Consider the following 23,531-nt stretch of genomic DNA (forward strand, 5'->3'; position numbering starts at 1 on the left):
TCTTCATTCCTTTCTGGTGGGATGTTTTGTTCTTCCTTCTGGTCCATTCCATTGATTTGAGTCCCAGTTTCCTTTCCATCACTATTGGTTTCCTGTGCATCTCCCTTCATTTCAATTAGTTTAGCCTTCATATGTTCCTCTAATTTGTGACTATGTTCCTCTAATTTGTGACTATAATCTACCAGTTCTGTGAGCATCCTGATAAATAGTGTCTTGAATTGTGCTTCTGAGAGGCTGGCAGTTTCTCGGTCGCTTAGAGTTATTGGCTCTGGGACTTTGAGTTCTTCTTGTGCCATCTTTCGGGTTGTTCGTGCCTGTTCCATAGCAGGATCAGAGCCCTAAAGTGTTCACTAGAACAGGGCAACTCAGTCACTGGGTTGTGACGTTGTATGTGGGGGCGGGGTCAAAGAGGGACAATGGCTTCCCGCCGGGCGCCGCAGCCACCACCGTCACCAGGCCCACACGTTTCGTTCCACTGCACGCGAGTGTGCCACCTCCGTCAGCCCTCCACCACTGGGTTCGCCCCCTGGGGCCTATGTGGTCCATCTCACTGTGCGCAAATGTGCGACCGCCGTCAGTCTGCCCCACAGCCCGACTGGTTCCCGGCTGCCTGCTCGCCTAGGTTGGGGGATCTGTCCTGCCCGACCCAGCTCTGCTGCTGGCTCTGCCTCTCTTACTGTCCCCGTTGAACGGATCGTAGTTGTCGGACTTCCGTATAATTCCGTTTTCTGGTCTTTGGGTGTGTCCTTGTTCTCCAAACCTTTGTTGTGTTCAAACTTGGTTGTGGGAGAAGGCACAGTGTTTCCATCTATGCCTCCATCTTGGCGGAAGTCCTCAATTGATACTTCTTTCTTGCATCAATATGTCTCTCCCCCTCCTCCCTCTAAAAGCAATGAAAAAATGTCTTCAGGTGAGGATTGAAAAAAAAAAACAACAGAGTCCAACTTCTTTATAAGCTAAATATGCAAATATGATGGCAATAAAAGCAATCTGGGAAACTTATTTCAAAAGTTCTCTTCCAGAAGTCTTAGAATTTAGGGAACTGGAGAAGCTATTCCTGGGGTGTCATTTCACACACTACAAAGGCTGCAGCAACAATGAACAAATGACTAAGTATAGAAATTACTGTGTTTTCCAACACAGTTTGATGGGGGGCGGGGTTGTCAGGGAGGTAGCACTCAGGAAGCCTAGTCAGGCTCTAGGTCTTCACTTGGACAATGGGCTCACAGATATTGTCTAACACATAATTTATTATTTTCTTTTTTAAATACATCTTATTGATTATGCTATTATAGTTATCCCATTTTTCTCCTCTTTATTCCCATCTGCCCCACACCCACCAGCATTCCCCCACCTTAGTTCATGTCCATGGGTCATACATATGAGTTATTTGGCTTCTCCATTTCCTATATTCTTAACCCTCCCTTTCTATTTTAACCTACCATTTATGCTACTTATTTCCTGTACTTTTCCCCCCATTTCCCCCCTTCCCCACTGATAACCCTCCATGTGATCTCCATTTCTGTGATTCTGTTCCTGTTCTACTTGTTTACTTAGTTCATTTTGTTTTTGTTTTTTTAGGTTCAGTTGTTGATAGTTGTGTGTTTATTGTCATTTTACTGTTCATATTATTATCTTTTTTTTAGATAAGTCCCTTTAACATTTCATAGAATAAGAGCTTAGTGATGATGAACTCCTTTAACTTGACTTTATCTGGGAAGCACTCTGTCTGTCCTTCCATTCTAAATGAAAGCTTTGCTGAACAAAGGAATCTTGGATGGAGGCTCTTGCCTTTCATGACTTGGAATACTTCTTTCCAGCCCCTTCTTTCCTGTAATGTTTCTTTTGAGAAATCAGCTGACAGACTGATGGGAACTCCTTTGTAGGTAACTGTCTCCTTTCCTGTTGCTGCTTTTAAGATTCTCTCCTTCATTTTAATCTTGGCTAATGTAATTATGATGTGCCTTGGTGTGTGCTTCCTTGGGTCCAACTTCTTTGGAACTCTCTGAGCTTCCTGGACCTTTTGGAAGTCTCTTTCCTTGCCAGATTGGGGAAGTTCTCCTTCATTATTTGTTCAAGTAAGTTTTCAATTTTTTTCTCTTTCTCTTCTCCTTCTGGTAACCCTATGATTGAGATGTTGGAACATTTAAAGTTGTCCCAGAGGTTCCTGAGCCTCTCCTTGTGTTTTTGAATTCTTGTTTCTTCATTGTGTTCTGGTTGAATGTTCATTTGTTCCTTCTAGTCCAAACCATTGACTTGAGTCCTGGTTTCCTTCTCATCACTGCTGGTTCCCTGTACATTTTCCTTTATTTCACTTTTCATAGCCCTCACTTTTTCCTCTATTTTGCGAGCATACTCAGCCATTTCTGTGAGCATCCTGATTGAACTGTGCATCTGATAGATTGACTATCTCTTCATCATTTAGTTGTATTTTTGGAGCTCTGATCTGTTCTTTCATTTGGGCCGTATCTTTTTGTCCCAGCTTTCCTGTCACATAGTAAGGGGCAGAGCCTTAGGTATTCACCAGGGCTGGGCAACCCATGTCACTGTGCTTTGAAGCTGTATGTGGGGGAGGGGCCTGAAAGGGAATAGTGCTCCTTGCTCAGCTCTTGGCCGGCTTTTAGTCACTTCCTCTACTACCCACAAGCAAATTGGGCTCTTCTGGTGTAATTCCTGGGTGGGTAGGTTTGTGTACATTCTAGGACCCTGTGAGTCTGTCCAGTGAACTCTCCTGTGAGGCTGGAAGTTCATCCTGTTGCCATCTCAACCACCACAGGTGTTTTCAGTCAGAGGCTTTGAGGCATTATTCCTCCACACTGGAACCCTGGGTTGCAAGGTCTGTCTTGCTCACCAGTTGTTTCTCCCTGTTCATTCACACACAAATGTAGGACTGCCCAGTCTGCCAGCCACCACCTTGCCCACCCCGGTCCTCCAGCTGCCACCTTACCATGTGTCCTCTCCGCCTGACTGCCCGTTTCCACCCCTTACCGGCCTGGATTAATATTTCTTCTTTAACTCCTTGGTTGTCAGACTTCCATATAATTCGATTTTCTGGCAGTCCTGGGGTTTGTTTTGTTTTTTGAATTTGTTGTTGTCCTTCTTTTGTTGTGCAAGGAGGCAAAGTGTATCTACCTACTCCTCCATCTTGGCTAGAAGTCAATTTATTTTGTTATTATGTTTCAGAACTTAGGTATGGGTTACATATATTGCTTTACAGATATGAAGGATTGCACACACACACACACACACACACACTCACACACAAACTACTTCGGAGAGACTAAAAGTCTCCTCAAAACCACTTAAAATTGTAAAATTTCAAGTCCCAGGGAAATAGGAACTTAATTCTGTTAAAGAACAAAATTCAACTGAGTAAATTTGAATAAACAATTGGCTCTGTGAAGCGACTCGTGAATCAGACAGCATCCCCTTAGCAGCTAGAAGAGCCCCTGAGGAGCTGTGCAAAATGGAAGGTTTCACAGGCAGAAGGGTGTGGCAGGGGGGTTATTAGCAAAAGGAAAGAATTATTTTTAGGCCAGATCCTCCACTTTCAGGGAAAAGAGAATAGCAGGAGTCTTATCATGTGGATTACATTGCTGGTGTAAGTCCAGATTAACTGGTTTGAAATTTCATACTTCAAAGAGGCTGACAGGTTAGTTAATTGTAGGTTTGGTGACGTGGCTTAGCAAAAGTGACTCCATTTTGCCCCGTATTTCTTTTACTAAGTTCCCCCCTTTTGATCGAACTCTGTCTAACTCAGAGATGAGATCAAATTTTAAAGCATTAGCATCACTCTCTGTTCCTGCCCTGTGGTTCTTGAAGATTTTGTTGATACTGTGTGATATTCACAGGCCATGGCTTTGGGTTCATAATCTTTAAATAAATGATTTTTAAAAAATTGTAGAGAGAAAAGAAGGGAGGGAAAAAGAAAGGGAAGAGAGGGAGAGAAACATCAGTCTGATGCCTCTCACATGCCCCCAACCGGGGGCCTGGGCTGCAACCCAGGTGTGTGCCCTGACCAGGAATCGAACCTGCAACCAAACTGGCAACCAAAAGGGCAAACTTTTGATTCACAGGCTGGCACTCAATCCACTGAGCTGCACCAATGAGGGCAAGTATTTGTTTTCTCTTTGATGTTCCAGTCTTAGGGAGATCATGTGCTTAATGATTAACAGCAGCAAACATGTCATTGACTTTTGAGTGTCTACAACACGCTGATGGGACTGATGGTGCATTAAGAGCAGTAGGAAATTCAGAATAAGTAACTGGCTCTGTACAGATACATTAAAAAGCATTGGTTGGAACATTGGGCTCCTTTGCTTCTTTGTTTCTTCTTACCCAGAGGAGGCTAACACTCACTGTATTAAATTGGCAGGAGAATAGAATCATAAACCCCATATTGATTCACTTTGCTTATTTTCTCACAGAAAAAAATCATAGCTAGAACTCAACCACAAGTTAGAGGAATCTGAAGTGTAAAGACAGGCCCTCAGGAAAGGGGTTTGTGGGAACACAGGCCACTTTTGACCATTTTTAACAAAGCCAGACAGAGGGCTTCCCACACTTGGGAACATTTTCCACCCGCCAGTGATTGCCCTCCATGCTGCATGCTAGCACCTCTGCCCCCGGTTGACCAGAACATGGATTTTCTTCTCTTTGTGACGAATAGTTCACTCACACTCCAAAATAGGTTGTGTTCTTAAGTTTCGATGTGCTGAATCCCTGCTGAGGGACACTGGGAACCTCAGTGTCTGGGGTGGACATGAGAGAGCAGCTGTAGGGAAAGTCTGACTCCTTGATACAAGATATTTTCCTGCTCCTTGTTTCTTTTCCTAGGAATCCTTTTCAGTAACGGAGAGACATGGAAGGAAATGCGGCGCTTCTCCCTCATGACCCTGAGGAACTTCGGGATGGGGAAGAGGAGCATTGAGAAGAGGATCCAGGAGGAAGCCCAGTGTCTGGTGGAGGAGCTCAGGAAAACTGAGGGTGATGGCCAGTGATCATCCCTTTGAGGGCAAGGGGACTTCCTCCACACACCACCCCCAGTCCAGGCTCCTCCTGTGGGAATCACTCTGGTCCATGACCTGCTCTGTTAGTTAGTCAGGGAGCTAGCTAGGGAAAAAGGGGTGGGAAGAAAATGATGCTATATTTAGGACTCTCAAATCCTTTAGTTTGGGCTCATTTCTCAACTTTAGCACTTGCTGGGTATGTAAATTTGGCGAAGTTTTTTAACTTCTCTAAAATGTAGTTTCCATAGCTGAAAAATGGAGCTGAAAATCAAGCCTCAGAAAGAGAGTTAAATAATATAGTTTGCAAGACAGTCACACAGTATTCAGTATGTAGTAAATGCTTCGTAATATCACCCGTTGCTCTTACAACTACTAAGTATTCATATTGATATACTTTATATTACTAGTAGCATAGTGCATGCTATCTGGAACCAGTATTGTTAGAAGGTGGTCCCATCTTAATTTGGGGAAGGTTAGAGGAAATACATTCTGTGTATAAATCTGAGCAGGAAGAAGGTATCGTTATTGATGAAGGTTCTAAATGTTATTCGTTTCTCACCTAAGCTCAGCCCTTGGATCCCTCCTTCATCCTCTCGAGTGCTGCCTGCAATGTGATCTGCTCCATCCTCTTCAAGGAGCGTTTTCAGTACCACGATGAGAAGTTCCTTTTCATGATGGACTTGTTAAATACAAATTTTAGGCGAATAAACTCCCCATGGATCCAGGTAAGGCTCAGGCGGCATCCGCACTCCCTGTTGGTGGACTAGACCCACTGACAGCTTGCAGGCTGGGTGGACGGCCACTTCAGGAACAGAGCGCGGTGTCAGCATTCACTGTCACCTTCCCTTTCATGCGTGTTGAGTGAGTGAGTGCAATGACAGTTACCCCAGCATCACTGGGAGGTTGCCCTCTGCCTGCCTCTCGGGGTCTGTGCACACAAAGGAAGACAAGACATTCCTGGTTGCCTATGTTTCTTTTAAGGCCCCTGTGCCCATGCCCCACCATCTGACTGTGGGGTTGGCCAAAGCTGGGATGAGCTAGGAGATGGGCAGGGGCCGCTCACCTGCATGTGAGGTCGTCCTCCCTTCTTTTCCTCTTGGAAATTGGAGGAAGGGGTTCTGCCTGGCTAGGCCACACACAGAAAGTCAGGCACTCCATTCAGAAACTCCAGTTCCTCTTTACAAACTGAATTTCCAGTGTATTCTGCACCCCCTCTCCCATTTTTAGATTTACAATCTGTGGCCAAAACTCATAAAGCATCTCCCTGGAGAGCACAACTCATTTTTTAAAAGGGCTGCAGCCATTAAACATTTCATTCTGCAAAAAGTGAAGGAGCACCAAGAATCCCTGGATCCGAGTAGCCCTCAAGACTACATCGACTGTTTCCTCACCAAGATGGAGCAGGTACGGTACCCACCGTCTCCCCCCAGTACCCTCCCACCCTCGCACAGGGGTACATGAGCGCACAGTCACACCATGGAGGTACTTCTTAATATGTCGATTTTTAGGGCAATGAGGTTGGTACACTATTATCATTACTAATAGACTTTCAAAATGGTCCAAAGCTCTCTTTTTCCTTTGTATTTCTATTTAGTTCCTACACTTGGACATCAGCATTTAAAAGTTCTCGATGCATATTTCGGATGAGCTCCATGATAGACACACATACACATAAGTGCATGTTTTTGAGCCTTTATTTACTTTGGGGTGGATAAAACACACACGTGTTTCCCCTACACATCCTTTAGACACACGTAGCCATTTTTTGCCACAGTGCTTCCCACATAGTCTGTCATAGACTCCTACATTATAGAAAATGGGTTGTGTTTTCTCATAGGAACAATTTCATTATTTGAAATGGGTGGTGGCTCAAGATTCTAAAGCAAAGATGTTATACATTAACCACTGGTGGTATTAAAAATACTGAATAGCAACTACTCATACAGCCATCAATCCTTGGACTGTCCGGTAAAATACTGATGTGGGTGTCTGTGAGCACATCAGCAGAGAAACAGCCAAGGTGGCAACCAGCACTATATTGTAAAAAAAAAACAAAAAACATTTCATGTATAAACACATGCAACAATGGAAAATGTTAAAATTATCCTTTGAGCCCTATAAAACTAATAGCCTGGTTTCCTTAGAAAATGTGCTTGAGAAAGGTGTGCTGATGCCCCTGAGACAGAAGCAGCGTGGGAATATGAGGGGTAAAAAGCAAGCCAGTGGGACTGGGAGGGAGAGAGCAGGACAGAACGGTGGGAGAGGAGCTGAAGCAGCATGAGGTCAGCAGGCAGACCGTTCATACAGGGCAGGTGCGGTGTCAGTTAGTTTACTTTTTATCCTAATGACAAAACAAAAAGTGTTTCGTTGTGGTACACAATGAAAATTGTGTAGGGAATGATGGAGTTTGTGATGTGAGGGACATACTGGAGGGGTCAACAGTAGATGCAGAGAGACCAGGAGTTGCCCAAGGGTCAGTTTCCTAGTAGCATAGCTTGAAATAGGGATTTATATGAAAGTGATTTATTAAAGGAATTGCATGTAGAGAGACTTATATGTGAATGAGAGAAACAGGAAAGGAATAGAAAACAGTTAAACATTGACATAGTTTCATGTTAAGTGTAGTCTCTGCCAGATCCTACAGGGGGCGGTAGAGTATAAGTCACAGTGCAGAGTTTGTCAGCCCCTGAGGGGAGGGAGCTGGGCTTTTGTACCCCTGCACCCATTAGTCACTGGCTACAGGAAGCCCCGTGACATGTTTAGGCAGATTAACTTGGCCACCTGCATTCCAACCAACAGTGCGGGAGAGATGCATTTTCTCCACATCCTAGCTGACACGTTTGTTCATTTATTGATGGTATCATTCTGATGGGTGTGAGATGGTATCTCATTGTGGTTTTAATTTACATTTCTCTGATGACTAGTGATGTTGAGCATCTTTTCATAGGTCTATTGACCAACTGCACGTCCTCTGTTGAAAAGTGTCTATTCAGGTCCTTTGCCCATTTTTAAAAATGGACTGTATGGTTTTTGGTGTTGAATTTTGTAAGTTCTTTATACATTTTGGATATTAACTTCAGAAACATCAGCAAAAACGTTCTGCCATTCAGTGGGTTGTCTTATTTATTTTGTTGATGGTTTCCTTCACTGTGCAAAAACTCTTTAATTCTTCTTTATTTTTAAAATATATTTTATCGATTATGCTATTACAGGGATCCTTTTTCCTCACTTAATTCCCCTTCATGCTGCACACCCCCTCCCAACCACATTTCCCCTCTCCCTTGGTTCATGTCCATGGGTTGTACATAAAAGTTCTTTGGCTTCTACATTTCCTATACTATTCTTAACCTCTCCCTGTCTATTTTAACCTACCATTTATGCTACTTATTTCCTGTACTTTTCCCCCCATTTCCCCCCTTCCCCACTGATAACCCTCCATGTGATCTCCATTTCTGTGATTCTGTTCCTGTTCTACTTGTTTACTTAGTTCATTTTGTTTTTGTTTTTTTAGGTTCAGTTGTTGATAGTTGTGTGTTTATTGTCATTTTACTGTTCATATTATTATCTTTTTTTTAGATAAGTCCCTTTAACATTTCATAGAATAAGAGCTTAGTGATGATGAACTCCTTTAACTTGACTTTATCTGGGAAGCACTCTGTCTGTCCTTCCATTCTAAATGAAAGCTTTGCTGAACAAAGGAATCTTGGATGGAGGCTCTTGCCTTTCATGACTTGGAATACTTCTTTCCAGCCCCTTCTTTCCTGTAATGTTTCTTTTGAGAAATCAGCTGACAGACTGATGGGAACTCCTTTGTAGGTAACTGTCTCCTTTCCTGTTGCTGCTTTTAAGATTCTCTCCTTCATTTTAATCTTGGCTAATGTAATTATGATGTGCCTTGGTGTGTGCTTCCTTGGGTCCAACTTCTTTGGGACTCTCTGAGCTTCCTGGACCTTTTGGAAGTCTCTTTCCTTGCCAGATTGGGGAAGTTCTCCTTCATTATTTGTTAAGTAAGTTTTCGATTTCTTGCTCTTCCTCTTCTCCTTCTGGTAACCCTATGATTGAGATGTTGGAACATTTAAAGTTGTCCCAGAGGTTCCTGAGCCTCTCCTTGTGTTTTTGAATTCTTGTTTCTTCATTGTGTTCTGGTTGAATGTTCATTTGTTCCTTCTAGACCATACCATTGATTTGAGTCCTGGTTTCCTTCTCTTCACTGTTGGTTCCGTGTACATTTTCCTTTATTTCACTTTTCATAGCCTTCACTTTTTCCTCTATTTTGCGAGCATACTCAACCATTTCTGTGAGCATCCTGATTACTAGTGTTTTGAACTGTGCATCTGATAGTGTGGCTATCTCTTCATCATTTAGTTGTATTTTTGGAGCTTTGATCTGTTCTTTCATTTGGGCCATTTTTTTTTTGTCTTGGGGAACCTGTTACGTAGTAAGGGGCAGAGCCTTAGGTATTTGCCAGGGTGGGGCAACCTATGTCACTGCATAGTGAAGCTGTATGTGGAGGAAGGGTCTTAGAGGGAACAATGTTGCTTGCTCAGCTCTCGGTTGGTTTTCAGTCACTTCCCCTGTGATCCACAAGCAAATTGGGCCCTACTGGTGTAATTACAGGGTGGGTGGGCTTGTGTATGTTCTAGGACCCTTTGGGTCTGTCCAATGAACTCTCCTATGAGGCTGGAAGTTTATCTTGTTGCCACCTCAACCCCCACAGGTGTTTTCAGTCAGAGGTTTTGAGACTTTATTTTCCCATGCTGGAACCCTGGGTTGCATGGTCTGTTTTGCTCCCCAGTTGTTCCTCCCAGTTTATCTGAACTTGAAGGTGGGACCACCTGGTCCGCCAGCCGCTGCCTTGCCTCGAGTCCTTTCCTCCCAGCTGCCTGCCTCTGCTCCTCCTACTGGTCTGGGTGAATGTTTCTTCTTTAACTCCTTGGTTGTTGGACTTTCATACAGTTCAGTTTTCTGTCAATTCTGGTTGTATTTTGCTTTTTAAATTTGTTGTTGTCCCTCTTTTGGTTGTGTGAGGAGGCACAGTTTGTCTACCTAGGCCTGCATCTTGGCCACCGTGTACTATGCAAAATCTTTTTAGCTGGATGTAATCTCACTGGTTTAGTTTTTCTTGTTTTCCTTGCCTGAGGGGATATATCAGAAAAAACAGTGCTACAAGCAATGTCTGAGATTTTACTGCCTATGTTTTCTTCTAGGAATTTTATGATTTTGTGTCTCACACTTAAGTCATTAATCCATTTTGAATTTATTGTTGTGTGTGGCATTAGAGGGTGGTCTAGCTCCATTTTTGTGCACATATCTGTCCAATTTTCCCAACAGCATTTATTGAATAAACTGTCTTTAGACCATTGTATGTGCTTGCTTCCCCTGTCAAATATTAATTGACTATAAGGGTGTGGATTTTTTTTTCTGGGCTCTCTATTCTGTTCCATTGATCCATGAGTCTTTTTATGCTAGTGTCATGCTGTTTTGATTACTATGGCTTTATAGTATAGTTTGATATTAGGTAGTGTGATTCCTCCAACCTTGTTCTTCTTTCTCAAGATCACTGTTGCTATTTGGCAGCCTTTTGTGGTTTGAGGGAGTTATTTTAAATGCTTCATATTCTTAATTCTAGATAAAGACAGTAAGGACTATAGGTAGGAAGTGACAGTGTACCTAAAAAATTTGGATTTCCACTTGCAGAAATAATTCCATTTCAAAATAAATAGGTGAGATATAATATAAAGAAATTGAGTAAAGAAAAACTTGATTTAGAGCTTTAAAAATGAAGCTATTTTTAAAAACAAGTATCCCAATACTTTCCCCCAATTTAAGAACCACTAGACAAGGAAGATGTGTAAAGGACCTATGGACATGGACAGAAGGGTGGGGACTGACTGTGGGAGCCAGGTAGGGTGCAGGGGTAGAGGTGGGCCAGGCAGGAGAGAGCAACCAGGGAAACGTTGGGACTAGTGCAGTAGAACAACAATAAATGAAAATAAAATAAAATAAAATAACCCAATGGTGTTGAAGGTTCCTAAAGAATAATGAGCAATGTACACAATTTAAATATAATAAAGTCATTTAAGTATATAGAAATACAAAATTTTTTATTAATTAGTATAATAGCATTAAATATTATCTTATTAAACAAATGCTTAGTGCCCATTTTTATGTCAGGTTTGGGGATACCTCAGCAAAGAAGACTTCCCTGGCTGGTGAAGCTCAGTGGATTGAGTGCCAGCCTGTGAACCAAAGGGTCATAGGTTCAATTCCCAGTCAGGGCATATACCTGGGTTGCACGCCAGGTCCCTGGTTGGGGGCGTGTAAAAAGCAACCAATTGAAGATGTTTGTCTCCCTCTCTTTCTTTCTTTCTTCTCTCTAAAAATAAATAAATAAACAAAATGACAATCCTCATTATTTTTGGTAGAAGAATTTTAAAATAAAAAGCTCACTCACTATTTTCAAGTCCTGGATCAATTTATTTTCTAAACACTTTGTAGATCTCATGTAAAAACTTACAAGTAAAAATGTCCTACAAGTACAGACTTCATATTAGAAACACCATTATAATGATGAGTGTCATGTGTGAGAGGGTGGGACGAGAGTGCGTAAGCAGTTTACATGAAGTAAACAGGCCAGTTATGAACCAGTGGTCTCTCTCCACACTTGCAGAGGGTTTATCATCTGGTCTTTTTCATTAAATGTAGTATAAGAAGATACTATTCACTGAGTATGTATATATACATTGTTCCAAGAGCTTCCACCTGTTCACCTTTTCATCCTTGAAATAAGCCTGTGGGGTGTGTTCTATTTTTTACCTCCATTTCACGGAAGATGAAACAGTTGAGAGTAAAGTAACTTGCCAAGGGCACACCTGTTTTTTGACTAAGCTGGGATTGAACCTAGGAGTTTCAATTTCATGACTGACTTATAGTGGGTTCTTTTTCAACCCACTATACTACAGTGCCCAAAATGAAGCCTGTAACTAGTCAAGGGGTGTGACTGTGGAGCTCTGATAAGCCGTTGCCTTGTTTTTAACCCACGTAGCTTTTGACTCTACCGTCTACAGGAGAAGCACAACCCAATGTCTGAGTTTCACTTGGAGAATCTGGCAATCTGCGGATCAAACTTGTTTGTGGGAGGAACAGAGACAACCGCGTCTACCCTGAGATACAGTTTCCTGCTCCTAATGAAACACCCGGAGGTGCAAGGTACCACGATGTTCTAGTGACCCAGCGACAAATGAGATCCGGGCACCAGACAAGGGTGGAAAGACTCTGCTTTTGGTGACTGCTTCCTTTCTCTGGTCTGCCTTTTCCAGCATCATGCAAAAAAGCACCATCTGTGTGGTTTTGCTTTTGCAGATCAGAATTCTATCAATTAATGCTGATAAGGAAGAAACACCTTTAGGAACATGAAGGCTGTTGTTTAAGTTGAAAACAGAGGAGCTTCTGAATACCGACTCTTCTACATGAGGTGTAATGCCCAAGAGTGAGCCTTGTTCAGATGAGGGGCCCAAGGGTCACCATGCTGGGTTCTTATCCTAGGCCTGTCCGTTCCTGGCTATGTGACCTCAGAGAAGTTATTTCATCTTTCAGGCCTCTGTTTGTCCATCTTAAAAATGGACCAGATTCCCCAAAGGGGATTTTCAGGTGTGATATAGTTCAACATTCAAAAATGAAATTGTAGTAGCTCTATTTTCTCAAGCACATTCTCGGAGTACAGGCCTTACAAAGCCAGTGTTTATACTGCTCAACATAATGGTTTTGCCATTCCCACAAAATGTCTAGGAAACTGGGTGAAGGTCACAAAGAGGTGTCCCTGCCAAAGTGGGGGTTAACATTTTCCCTCTACAGCTGCTTTGCCAGGAATCATGGGATAAGCCATAAACCCCACCACATAGGTCCCACCTGACCTGTGCTTGAGAGCAAACCAATGAGGCCAGGAGGCTGAGAAAATAGTTAACCCAGCCTTTCTGTTTCCTTCAGCAAAGTCTCTGATATTTACAGCAAAATAGAAAATAAAAATTCCATCAAGTGCAGAGCAGTGGGCTGTTTAGCAGCATCTCTTTGACCTTGGCAGCCTTTTATAAGCTGCTTTCTGTTGCACATTGCAAGTCATTTCCAGGTGTCCAGGGAACACGTCTCTGGAGTAACATTCATGATTCATGTCTCTGCAGCCAAAGTTCATGAAGAGATCGACTGTGTGATTGGACGCAACCAAAGCCCCTCCATGAAGGACAAGATGAAGATGCCTTACACAGAGGCTGTGTTGCATGAGATACAAAGATACATCAAACTTCTTCCTTGTAGTGTTCCCCATGCTGTGACCCAGGACACGAAATTCAGACAATACATTATCCCCAAGGTCAGATGTGTCTGGGAAAACTGACTGGGATAGAAGGGGCAACACAATCTCTCTGTGGGTCTCTGAGGGGCTCTCAGTTCTGTTGCAGGAAGAGATGCACTTGAGCTTCAGGGATGGAAAGGCCAGAGTCAGGTGGTCTGGGAGGGTCACCTGGCACCTCTGTCGCCTTGTCTCTGCCTTCCTAGAGTGGGGGAGGCTGACCTGGGGCTTCCCCCTGCCACTCTCACATAGAATGTATTAAGAGAGCAGTGATTTCCAGTAACGAAGACCTTATGGAAACTGAAGTCTTATTTTTCATGATGGATTACAAAAGGGAGAAGTGGAAAATGTGTCTGTAGCTCTCAGGTAGTCAAGCCCAGTGCCAGGTTTCTTTAACCCAAATTGTCTCCTCCCAGGACTTTACCTACCAGGACAGCTGAGATATTGGTGCCACTAACAGTTAACATTTGTGGAGCCCGTAGCACTTACCAAAACCTTTCCACGTGCAGCGGGGAGGCAGTCGGGCTTCTGTTGTGATCAGGGGCTCGGGTTTGACATTTAAGGAGTTCCAGAGGATAGAAGAGGAAGAAAAGGTGTCAAACCTCATCAAAATCTTTCAAAACAGAGTCAAAATACTACAGAACAACACCAGTCTTACTTTAAAATACCAACACAGAAGTCTGTTAGCACATGAGGGCTAGCATCACATTAAAAACACAATACCGCCAACAACGGGAGAGAGTGAAGAACACAGGAAAACTCCCACCAAGGAATCTCATTTAATAAAATTCACCGTATGAGTAGAGTTTAGGAGAAAATCACAGCAGTCTCATTTGTACAGGGAATATATTTGATCATATGCAATGCCCATTTTTAATTAAAATTTTATTTTCTAATTACAGTCGACATTCACTATTATATTAGTTTCGGGTGTACAATATGGTGGTTAGACATTTCTATAACTTACACAGTGGTCTCCCCAGCACCACACACAGTTGTCACTGTGTTACTCTCTTCCCTGTGCTGCGTCTCATACATTACCGTGTCTGCTTTGTGACTGCACTCTGTATTTAGTTTTTCAATTTTTAAACTTAATAAAATAGAAATAGATAAATAACTCTTTAGCCAGAAAAAAACGTACTTCCCAAATCATGTTTATTGATGAATGACTAAAAGCTTTCCTAATAGCAGGAATAAAGCAAGGCTGTCTATCACTGATAATATTATTCAAGTAGCATTAGAAAAAAGGAATGAACTAAAACATTTAAGAGAAAGAATCAGTTTTTAAAATGATGTAATTGTACCTGGAAAAATACAAGAAAATTAGCTGATACACTGTTGCAAAGATATAATTATTCAGTGGTTAGGTACACATTTATTATTTAAAATATTTATTGCCACTTATATAAAATAAAAACCATTTTAAAAATATAATGAAGCCTGGCTGATGTAGCTCAGTGGATTGAGCGTGAGCCTGTGAACCAGACGATTGTGGTTCGATTCCCAGTCAGGGCACATGCCTGGGTTGCAGGCCAGTTCCTGTCAGGGGACCCACGAGAGGCAACTATACATTGATATTTCTCTCCCTCTCTCCTTCCCTTCCCCTCTAAAGATAAGTAAATAAAATCTTTAAAAATATATATAATGAAGATAAGTTTTCATTGATTAAAAACAAAGATAAAATACTTAGGAATAAACTGAACAAAAAATTCAAGATCTATAGAAAGAAAAGTTCAAAATACTAGTGGAAGATAAATAGTGTTTGAATAAATTACAAGACTTATTCTGTGTTTAGGTGGAAAAATAGCAGTTATTTCAAAATCAATCTATACATTTATGAGAGCTCAATAAAAATATCAACCAGATTTTTTTGGGAACTAAATAAACTAGCAAATCCTAAATTGATATGGAAAATTTAGAGATAAAAATACTCAGGGATAGATCCTATCAAATGTTAAAATATAATATGAAGTCACAGTTATTAAAGCAGTGTAATACAGACTCTTAAAAAGACAGAGCAAATGAATAAAGTTGAGAAATAAACTTAGTTTTACATGAAAACTGACTATGTGATAATGATGCCTTCTCTCTAGAGGAAAAATATGGATTATTCAACAGAGGTTAGAAAACCCCCAGGGGTTGGAAAGTAATAATGACAGGTCCCTACCTCACACCTCTGAAAATTTATTCTCAGTGCCTCAAATAGAGACACATAAAATATTGAACTGAAGAAATACTAGGAATAAAAGCAATAATTTTTCTGAGAATTTCAGAATTTCAAAAGACTTCTAACATTGACCCTCCCCCCCAAAAAAAGGAGTAAGAGGGCCATATATTTTTAAATTGATAAATTTAGCTATATGTAAATAGGAAATATCTGCCTGGAAAATGAAACCAAATCAAAGATAAATGAAACTGAGAGGAAATTTTGCATAGTTCATAAGAGCAAAGGACTAATTACTGAAAAATAAAATGAACCCCTACAGTTATTGTGAACAAGCCCCAAAATGAACAGATGCAGTTCAAAAAAAGGAGCAAAATGAAAATATGAGTAAAAATAATCATAAATAATTTTATTTATTTTTTTAAATTTTATTTATTTATCTTTTTAGAGGGGAAGGGAAGGAGAGAGGAAAGAAACATCAATGTATGGTTGCTTCTCGTGCATTCCCTGCAGGGAACTGGCCCCTGCTGGAAACTGGCCTGCAACCCAAGCATGTGCCCTGACTGGGAATCGAACCGCGATCATCTGGTTTGCAGGCCCGTGCTCAATCCACTGAGCTACACCAGCCAGGGCTTAATCATAAATAATTTTAAATGTGTAAAAATATACTCACACAATGGACTATAATAAAAATAAATATTATATGAAATTCTTTTTACTTACCACAATATTTTGGCAGGATATTAAAAAAACATAGTTTTGCTAAATTGGTGTAGCTTCTGTGAAAGGCAATGTGATGATTTCTATCAAAATTCAAAACACATATGCAACTTAAAGAGCATTTCCACTACTAGGGATTTATCCTTTGTGTGTATTTTCTTTAAAATAGGAATATTTGTTGAAGCAGTATTTGTGATATTTGAAGATTAGAAAATCCCCAAATGTTCATTTATAAAGAACTTTAAAAATTCCTTTATTTCTATAAAGTGGAATCCTAAGCCAGCTACAGCACGTACTGTGTGAACATAGTGGGGGGTATATATGCATGTCCTCTTTTTTTAATCCATAAGATATCTTCCAAAGCATACATCTTAAAATGGTAACAGTAATTACATCAACAACAAAACAAAACTCTGGGGACTTGAGTATAAGAAGAAACTTACTTTCACTTTATACCACTTTGTACATTTTTTGATATTTTATTCCATGTGCATGTATTGCCTACTCCAATAATTCTAAAATTATGTTTAAGGGCATACAAAATAAAGTAAAAATGGAGAAAGGAAGCTTTCACTTAAATGAGGCTGCTTTCTGATCAGATAGAACTTGGTTCAAATTGTAAACATGCCACTTGCTACAGGTACAACCTCCAGTAAGTGGCTTCTCCTCTGTGAATAGCAATTTCCTCACTGCGACAAAGAGTGTAAAAAGAGAGCCAACCGGATACAGTTGAAGGAAGAATTAAATACAATTCGTGAGCAGCTAACTCAGCACAGTGTTCGGTAAATGTGAAGCATCCGGTATAAATGGTAGTTATCAATATTATTTTGATATTTAAGCCTCACAAAAGTCTTTTATAAATTAGGAAGAAAGCCTGTGTTTTATTAGTCCCACCCTATTTTACAAGCCAGGGAAGTGAAGTCTCATTCAGTAGATTCGAGTTTTCGCATCTCACTTTCTTCCAGTCACACCTGAATTTAGGAAAGAACAGGTTGTGAATGAGGAGGCTCTTCCGTTTGAGGGTGCAGCTCTGGTCAAGCTCGTGCCTAGACCATGTGGTCCACACGCCCCGTTTGCCAACAACGACTGATTGCACATGGACTGTAACATCCCTTTTCCCAAAGAGAATCATCTTATCGCTTTGATAAAATATATTGTCTGATAGCATGTGTGAAACAGCTGTAACTCGAGACACTCACCAGCCAAGCTCACAGGTGCTCAGTCCTATTCAATTCACTACAGTGAAGAGTGTTGGCCTTGTTTATTCAGCAAGGACAGGCATGGTGACATACCACTCCTCTCTCCTTTCTCGGTTCCAGGGCACCACTGTGTTCCCGTTGTTGTCTTCGGTCTTGTATGATTGCAAGGAGTTCCCCAATCCAGAGAAGTTTGACCCAGGCCACTTTTTGGACGAAAATGGCAGGCTCAGAAAAACAGATTACTTCGTACCTTTCTCCCTTGGTAATACAAATAAATCCATTCAAACCATACACATGCTCATTTTGAACAACTTTTGGCTTCCAAGAATTCATGGCATAACTAAGTGATCCACTGATGATAGCAAAGGCAATCAAGTGAAACTCTTCCAGTTCCTGATGTATTGTAACTCTGTACATTTAAGTCCATATACCAGTAGGGTTGGGTAAGTAGCCCAAGGACTACTTTGTTGTTGGGTGACTGAGTATAATGCCAGTTTTTATCTTTATTTATTTTAATATTTAAATATATTTCATTTTTATGCTATTACAGTTGTCCCAGTTTTTACCCCTTTGCGCCTCTCTGCCTGGTATCCCCATTCCCTTTAGCAATCCCTACCCCCTTAGTTCATGTCCATGGGTCATGCGTATAAATTCTTTGGCTTCTCCATTTCCTATACTGTTCCTAACCTCCCCCTGTCTATTTTGTACCTACCAATTTGTACTTCTTACCCCCTGCACCTTTCCCCCGATCCTTCATCTTCCCCTATCCTCTCACTTCCCTTTCCTCACCAGAAACCGTCCAAATGATCTCCATATCTATGATTCTGTTTCTGTTCTGCTTGTTTCCTTCATTTCTTTTTACATTCACTTGTTGATTGTTGTGAATTTATTGTCATTTATGTGCATTGTTTTGGTCTTCTTTTTCTTAAATAAGTCCACTTAACATTTCATGTAATAATGGCTTGGTGATGATGAACTCCTTTAGCTTTACCTTATCTGGGAAGCACTTTATCTGCCCTTCCATTCTAAATGATAGCTTTGCTGGATAGAGTAATCTAGGTTGTAGGTCCTTGCTTTCTGTCATTTTGAATACTTCTAGCCTGCAAAGTTTCTTTTGAGAAATCAGCTGATAGTCTTATGGGAACCCCTTTGTAGGTAACTATCTGCTTTTCTCTTTCTGCCTTTAAGATTTTCTCTTTATCTTTAGCCTTCAGTATTTTAATTATGATGTGTTTTGATAATGCCAGTTTTCAAAGAAACTAAAGTCAGTCAATCCAATTCAAATGTCCCATGTTACCAAATGACAAAGAAACTGCTTTTGCAAACTCTTTTTCTGTTTATCTCCCCTTTGTAATATTGACTTTTCCAAAACAAATGTACAACTTTTTTTTCTTCTTTTAAAATTATAAACAGTGATAAACTTTCTGATTCTTAGAACCAGAAGCCATCAAAGAGACCTTGGCTACTTCATATTTTTTCTTACCCTCTGAAATATGAGCCCCGCAAACCCTTGCCTGTTTGCAGGAGCTGGTTGGCTCCCAGTTACTCTTTTCCATAGGGTCAGAAAGACAGCTTAGGATTGGTTAGCACACATTCTTTTTCCTTATTTAATTCAGTCATTTAATAAGCATTTTCAAAACAACAGTTAAGAGGTTTGGTTTCTAATTTCAATGATAAGTGTCCATCATAAAGGATGGAAAATGCAGAAAAGCAAAATAAAAAGAGTAATAAAAATCATCTGCAATTTCATCCTGCAGAGATAATCACTGTTACTGCAATTATACAGTAAATCATTTTACTGTAAAATGTCAAACAATTGTCTAACTATACATAATAGGTGTATATTTTAAAATAAAATTTGGGTCATTCTGGACAATCCTTTTGAAAAATATTTTTTAAATTTATTTTTAGAGAGAGGGGAAAGGAGAGAGAAGGAGAGGGAAAGAAACATCAATGTGTGAAAGAAACATCGATCAGCTGCCCCTTGCAGGCCCCCAGCTGGGGACCTGGCCTGCAACCCAGGCATGTGCCCTGACCGGAAATCAAACTGGCAACCTTTTCGTCCATAGGCCAGCACTCAATCCACTGAGCCCCAATGACCTATATCATCTTTGAAAATTTGTCTTCAAATTTTACTTTGTTGTGGTAAAAGACAGACTGTGGTATTAAATAATCTTTCACATAAACATGTTTAGGTTGCATTGTATGATAGATGCAGAAGGATTTATTTCATTGATTCATTATAGATGGATATATAGTTTGTATGTAACTCATCAATATCATAAATAATGATGTAAGTGACATCCTAATAGGTAAATTTCTCATTTCTATAAATAAATGCCCAGAAGGAGAATTACCCAATTAAAGAGTGAAAACTTCTTTAGAGTGTCTGAATGTTCACTGACCGATATCCCTGTGGGGCCTGACTGTCCCCCAGCAGCTGATAAGCATTCCCTTTCTGAGCAGCATTTTCAATGGCTCCTGGGGGCGTGTTGTTTTAGTTTTTTGTTGTTGTTTATTTGTTTTGGCATATTGTGTCTGAATAGGAGCTACTGTATTTGAATTTGGAGTGGACTAATGGAAATGTTCTCTCCTTCCAGGAAAACGGGTCTGTATTGGGGAGGGCCTGGCCCGCATGGAGCTGTTCCTCATCATCACCACCATTCTGCAAAACTTTTCCCTGAAACCCCTGGTGGATCCCAAGGAACTAAAGACCCAACCTGTTGTTACTGGAGTTCTCAACATTCCTCCACCTTTTAAGACGTGCTTTATTCCTAGATAAAAGAAATCTTCTCTTTTAACATTTTAAACCAACTGGCTGAGTAGCTCACTTTGTTAGAGAGTTGTCTCCAAAGACAAGGTTGAGGGTTCAATCCCTGGCTTGGGCGCATATAAAAATCCACCAATGAATGCATAAATAAGTGGAAGAAACATATTTCTCTCCTTCTCTTTCCCTTCCTTTCTCCAAAAACCAATCAATAAATTTTGAATGAAGAAGTTCAAAGTAATTGCTTTTCCCTCTTACTCCCTGCACTCTGCTCTCACCCCAATTGCCTTTCTCTTCATTTTAAATACTTTATAGTACGGAAACACTACTCACTGTAACTTGATGAACATCTTGTAAATCTACAAATCCCTTGACAAGAAGGAGCTGGGTCCTGAAAATTCCAAGGAAATAAACAATGTATTTCTCCCCCATACAGTTCTTCACAAACTGTGCTTCAGCTGAACAAAACCGGGCCCACAGAGGACCTTTGTCAGGGACAATCAGCAGTGTAGTTGAGCTTACACTCCTTCTGTGGCTTTGGAGATGTGCTGATTTTCTGTAATTTTTCAAAAGAGAGAAACATAGTAGCCTGTATGTATGGCTTCTATTTCCAATTGAAAGCACCTGTGTGATTTGTGCCACATTCATAAAACAAATTTTTACTTCCACAATACATTGTCTTTGTACATTTGACTTGACTTTAAATCACAAAAATTCCTTCCCTTGAGTTATGGGTTTTCTACAGCTGGAATATGGTAAATAGGTGGAATTAAACGATAATCTCCTATCACAAATCTCTTTCTGCCCCACACCCTGGATTCGCAACAATTGATTTGCAAGGGTCTTGAAGGGCATTCTGGAATAAGAAATCAAACCATGTCCACAGTTAGGATTCAGACACACACAGCTGCATCTTATTCAGAAAGAGGTGAGAGGTGGGGATGGGGGTTGAGCAGGAAGAGTTGCAAGGGAAGAACGAGTGTTCCCAAGAAAACAGTGACCCAGAAAATAGTTGCGACTACCCCGGCAGTGGCCCAGCTGTGAGCAGCAGCTACCACAGAAGGATGGCTCAAATACCAAGAGGCAGCCAGCCTCCAGGGACAGTGGGAGGGCAAGGAGCTTTAAAAGTAGAGTTGAGCTTCTGGGTAAATACCCCAAAGAACTGAATGCAGGGACTCAAAGAGATATTTGTACATCCGCATACCTACAGCATTATTCACAAGAGCCAAAACATAGAAACAGCCCAAAAGTCTATCGATGGGTGAACAGACAAGCAAACTGACTATTTTCAGGGTCCAGCATGAATAATGCCTCTTTTTTTATTACAAAATCATAAAATGTAATTCTGTAACATAATGATATCATACTGAAGTACAACATATGACATTTTAGATGAAGTGTTCAATTTAAAACTATAAATTATTACACCCACATTATTATCTTAGCAACCACATTCAAGCAGGTCTTACTTCTGCCAGACCCTGAAGTATATAATGCAATATCATTCAGCCTCAAAAAGAAAGGAGACACACACACACACACACACGCACACACACACTACCCCAGCAGTGGCCCAGCTAGCTGTGAGCAGCAGGATATATATCTATATCTATATCTATATCTATATCTATATCTATATCTATTTATCTATATATATTTCCTCACACATCCACAATATGTATGAAGTTTGAAAACACTACATACTAGGTAAAAGAAGCCAGACATAAAAGACTACATATTGCATGATTTCTTTATATGAAATATTCAGAATAGGCAAATCCATTGAGACAGAAAGTGGGTTAGTGGTTTCTTAGGGCTAGAAAGTGAATACAAATGAGCACACGATTTTCTTTGGTTGGGGGCGGGGTGACAAAAGTATTCTAAAATTAGATCACAGTGATGATTGCACACCTCTTTATATTCCAAAAAACACTGAACTTTACCAGTAAGTGAATTTTATAGTATGTAAACTATCCCAATGAAGCTGTCCTCTTATTTTAATTTTATTTATTTATTTTAAAATTATTTATTTATATTTAGAGAGAGGGGAAGGGAAGGAGAAAAATTGGGAGAGAAACATCAATGTGTGGTTGCCTCTCATGTGTCCCCTACTGGGGACCTGGCCTGCAACCCAGGCATGTGCAATCAAACTGGGAGTTGAACCAACAACCCTTTGCTTCACAGGCACATACTCAATCCACTGAACTACACCAGCCAGGGCTTATTTTTATTTTTTAATTATATTTTATTAATTATGCTATTATAGTTGTCCCATTTTTTAACCCTTTGTCCCCCTCCACCCAGCACCCCCTGCTCCCTCAGGCATTCCATACACTGTTGTCCATGTCCATAGGTCATGCATGTAAGTTCTTTGGCTACTCCATTTCCTATACTGTACTTTACACCCTCATATCTATTCTGTAACTACCTATTTGTGCTTCTTAATCCCCTCACCTTTTCACTCATTCCTCCACATCCCCCTTCCATCTGGCAACCATCAAAACACTCTCAGTTTCTATGATTCCCTGTTCCTCTTCTTTGCTTAGTTTGTTTTTTAGATTCAGTTTTTGACAGATCTGTGTTTATTACCATTTTATTGTTCATAGTTTTAATCTTTTTCTTTTCTTAAATAAGTCCCTTTAACATTCCATATAATAATGGTTTGGTGATGATGAACTCCTGTAGGTTTTTCTTGTCTGGGAAGCTCTGCATCTGCCCTTTGATTCTAAATGAGAGCTTTGCTGGGTAGAGCAATCTTGGCTGTCGGTTCGTGATTTTCATGACTGAATATTTTTTCTTTTTTTTTTAAGTTTTATTTATTTATTTTTAGAGGGGAAGGGGAGGAGAAAAGGAGAGAAATATTAATGTATGGTTGCCTCTCGTGAGTCCCCAGCTGGGAACTGGCCTGCAACCCAGGCATATGCCCTGACTGGGAATTGAACTGCGATCATGTGGTTTGCAGGCCCACGCTCAATTCACTGAGCTACACCAGCCAGGGCATGACTGAATATTTCTTGCCAGTCCCTTCTAGCCTGCAAAATTTCTTCTGAGAAATCAGCTGACAGTCTTATGGGAACTCCCTTATAGGTAACTAACTGCTTTTCTCTTCCTGCTTTTAAGATTCTCTATCGTTAACTTTTGGCATTTTAATTATGATGTGTCTTGGAGTAAGCTTCTGTGCATCCATCTTGTTAGTGACTCTCTGTGCTTCCTGGACTTGCATGTCTATTTCCTTCACCAAATCAGGAAAGTTTTCTTTCATTATTTTTTCAAATTGTTTTCCAATTTCTTGTTCTTTCTCTTCTCCTTCTGGCACCATGATGTGTAT

General features: G+C 40.6%; 1 protein-coding gene across 1 annotated transcript in view; it reads left to right on the forward strand.

The window, feature by feature from the left end:
• Nucleotides 1–20,870, forward strand: part of LOC118999525 (cytochrome P450 2C23-like) — a 24,796-nt gene extending 3,926 nt beyond the window's left edge. Inside the window, exons 4-10 of the mRNA XM_037064178.1 lie at nt 4,837–4,986; nt 5,574–5,734; nt 6,237–6,413; nt 12,077–12,218; nt 13,187–13,374; nt 17,557–17,698; nt 20,037–20,870. Of these exons, the coding sequence (XP_036920073.1) occupies nt 4,837–4,986; nt 5,574–5,734; nt 6,237–6,413; nt 12,077–12,218; nt 13,187–13,374; nt 17,557–17,698; nt 20,037–20,218 (1,142 nt within the window). The 3' untranslated portion in view covers nt 20,219–20,870. The remainder of the gene's footprint in view (nt 1–4,836; nt 4,987–5,573; nt 5,735–6,236; nt 6,414–12,076; nt 12,219–13,186; nt 13,375–17,556; nt 17,699–20,036) is intronic.
• The last annotated feature ends 2,661 nt before the right edge of the window (nt 20,871–23,531 follow it).

Source organism: Sturnira hondurensis, unplaced genomic scaffold (genome assembly GCF_014824575.4).
Source record: "Sturnira hondurensis isolate 20B ecotype Veracruz unplaced genomic scaffold, ASM1482457v3 Scaffold0014854, whole genome shotgun sequence".
Taxonomy (NCBI): domain Eukaryota; kingdom Metazoa; phylum Chordata; class Mammalia; order Chiroptera; family Phyllostomidae; genus Sturnira; species Sturnira hondurensis.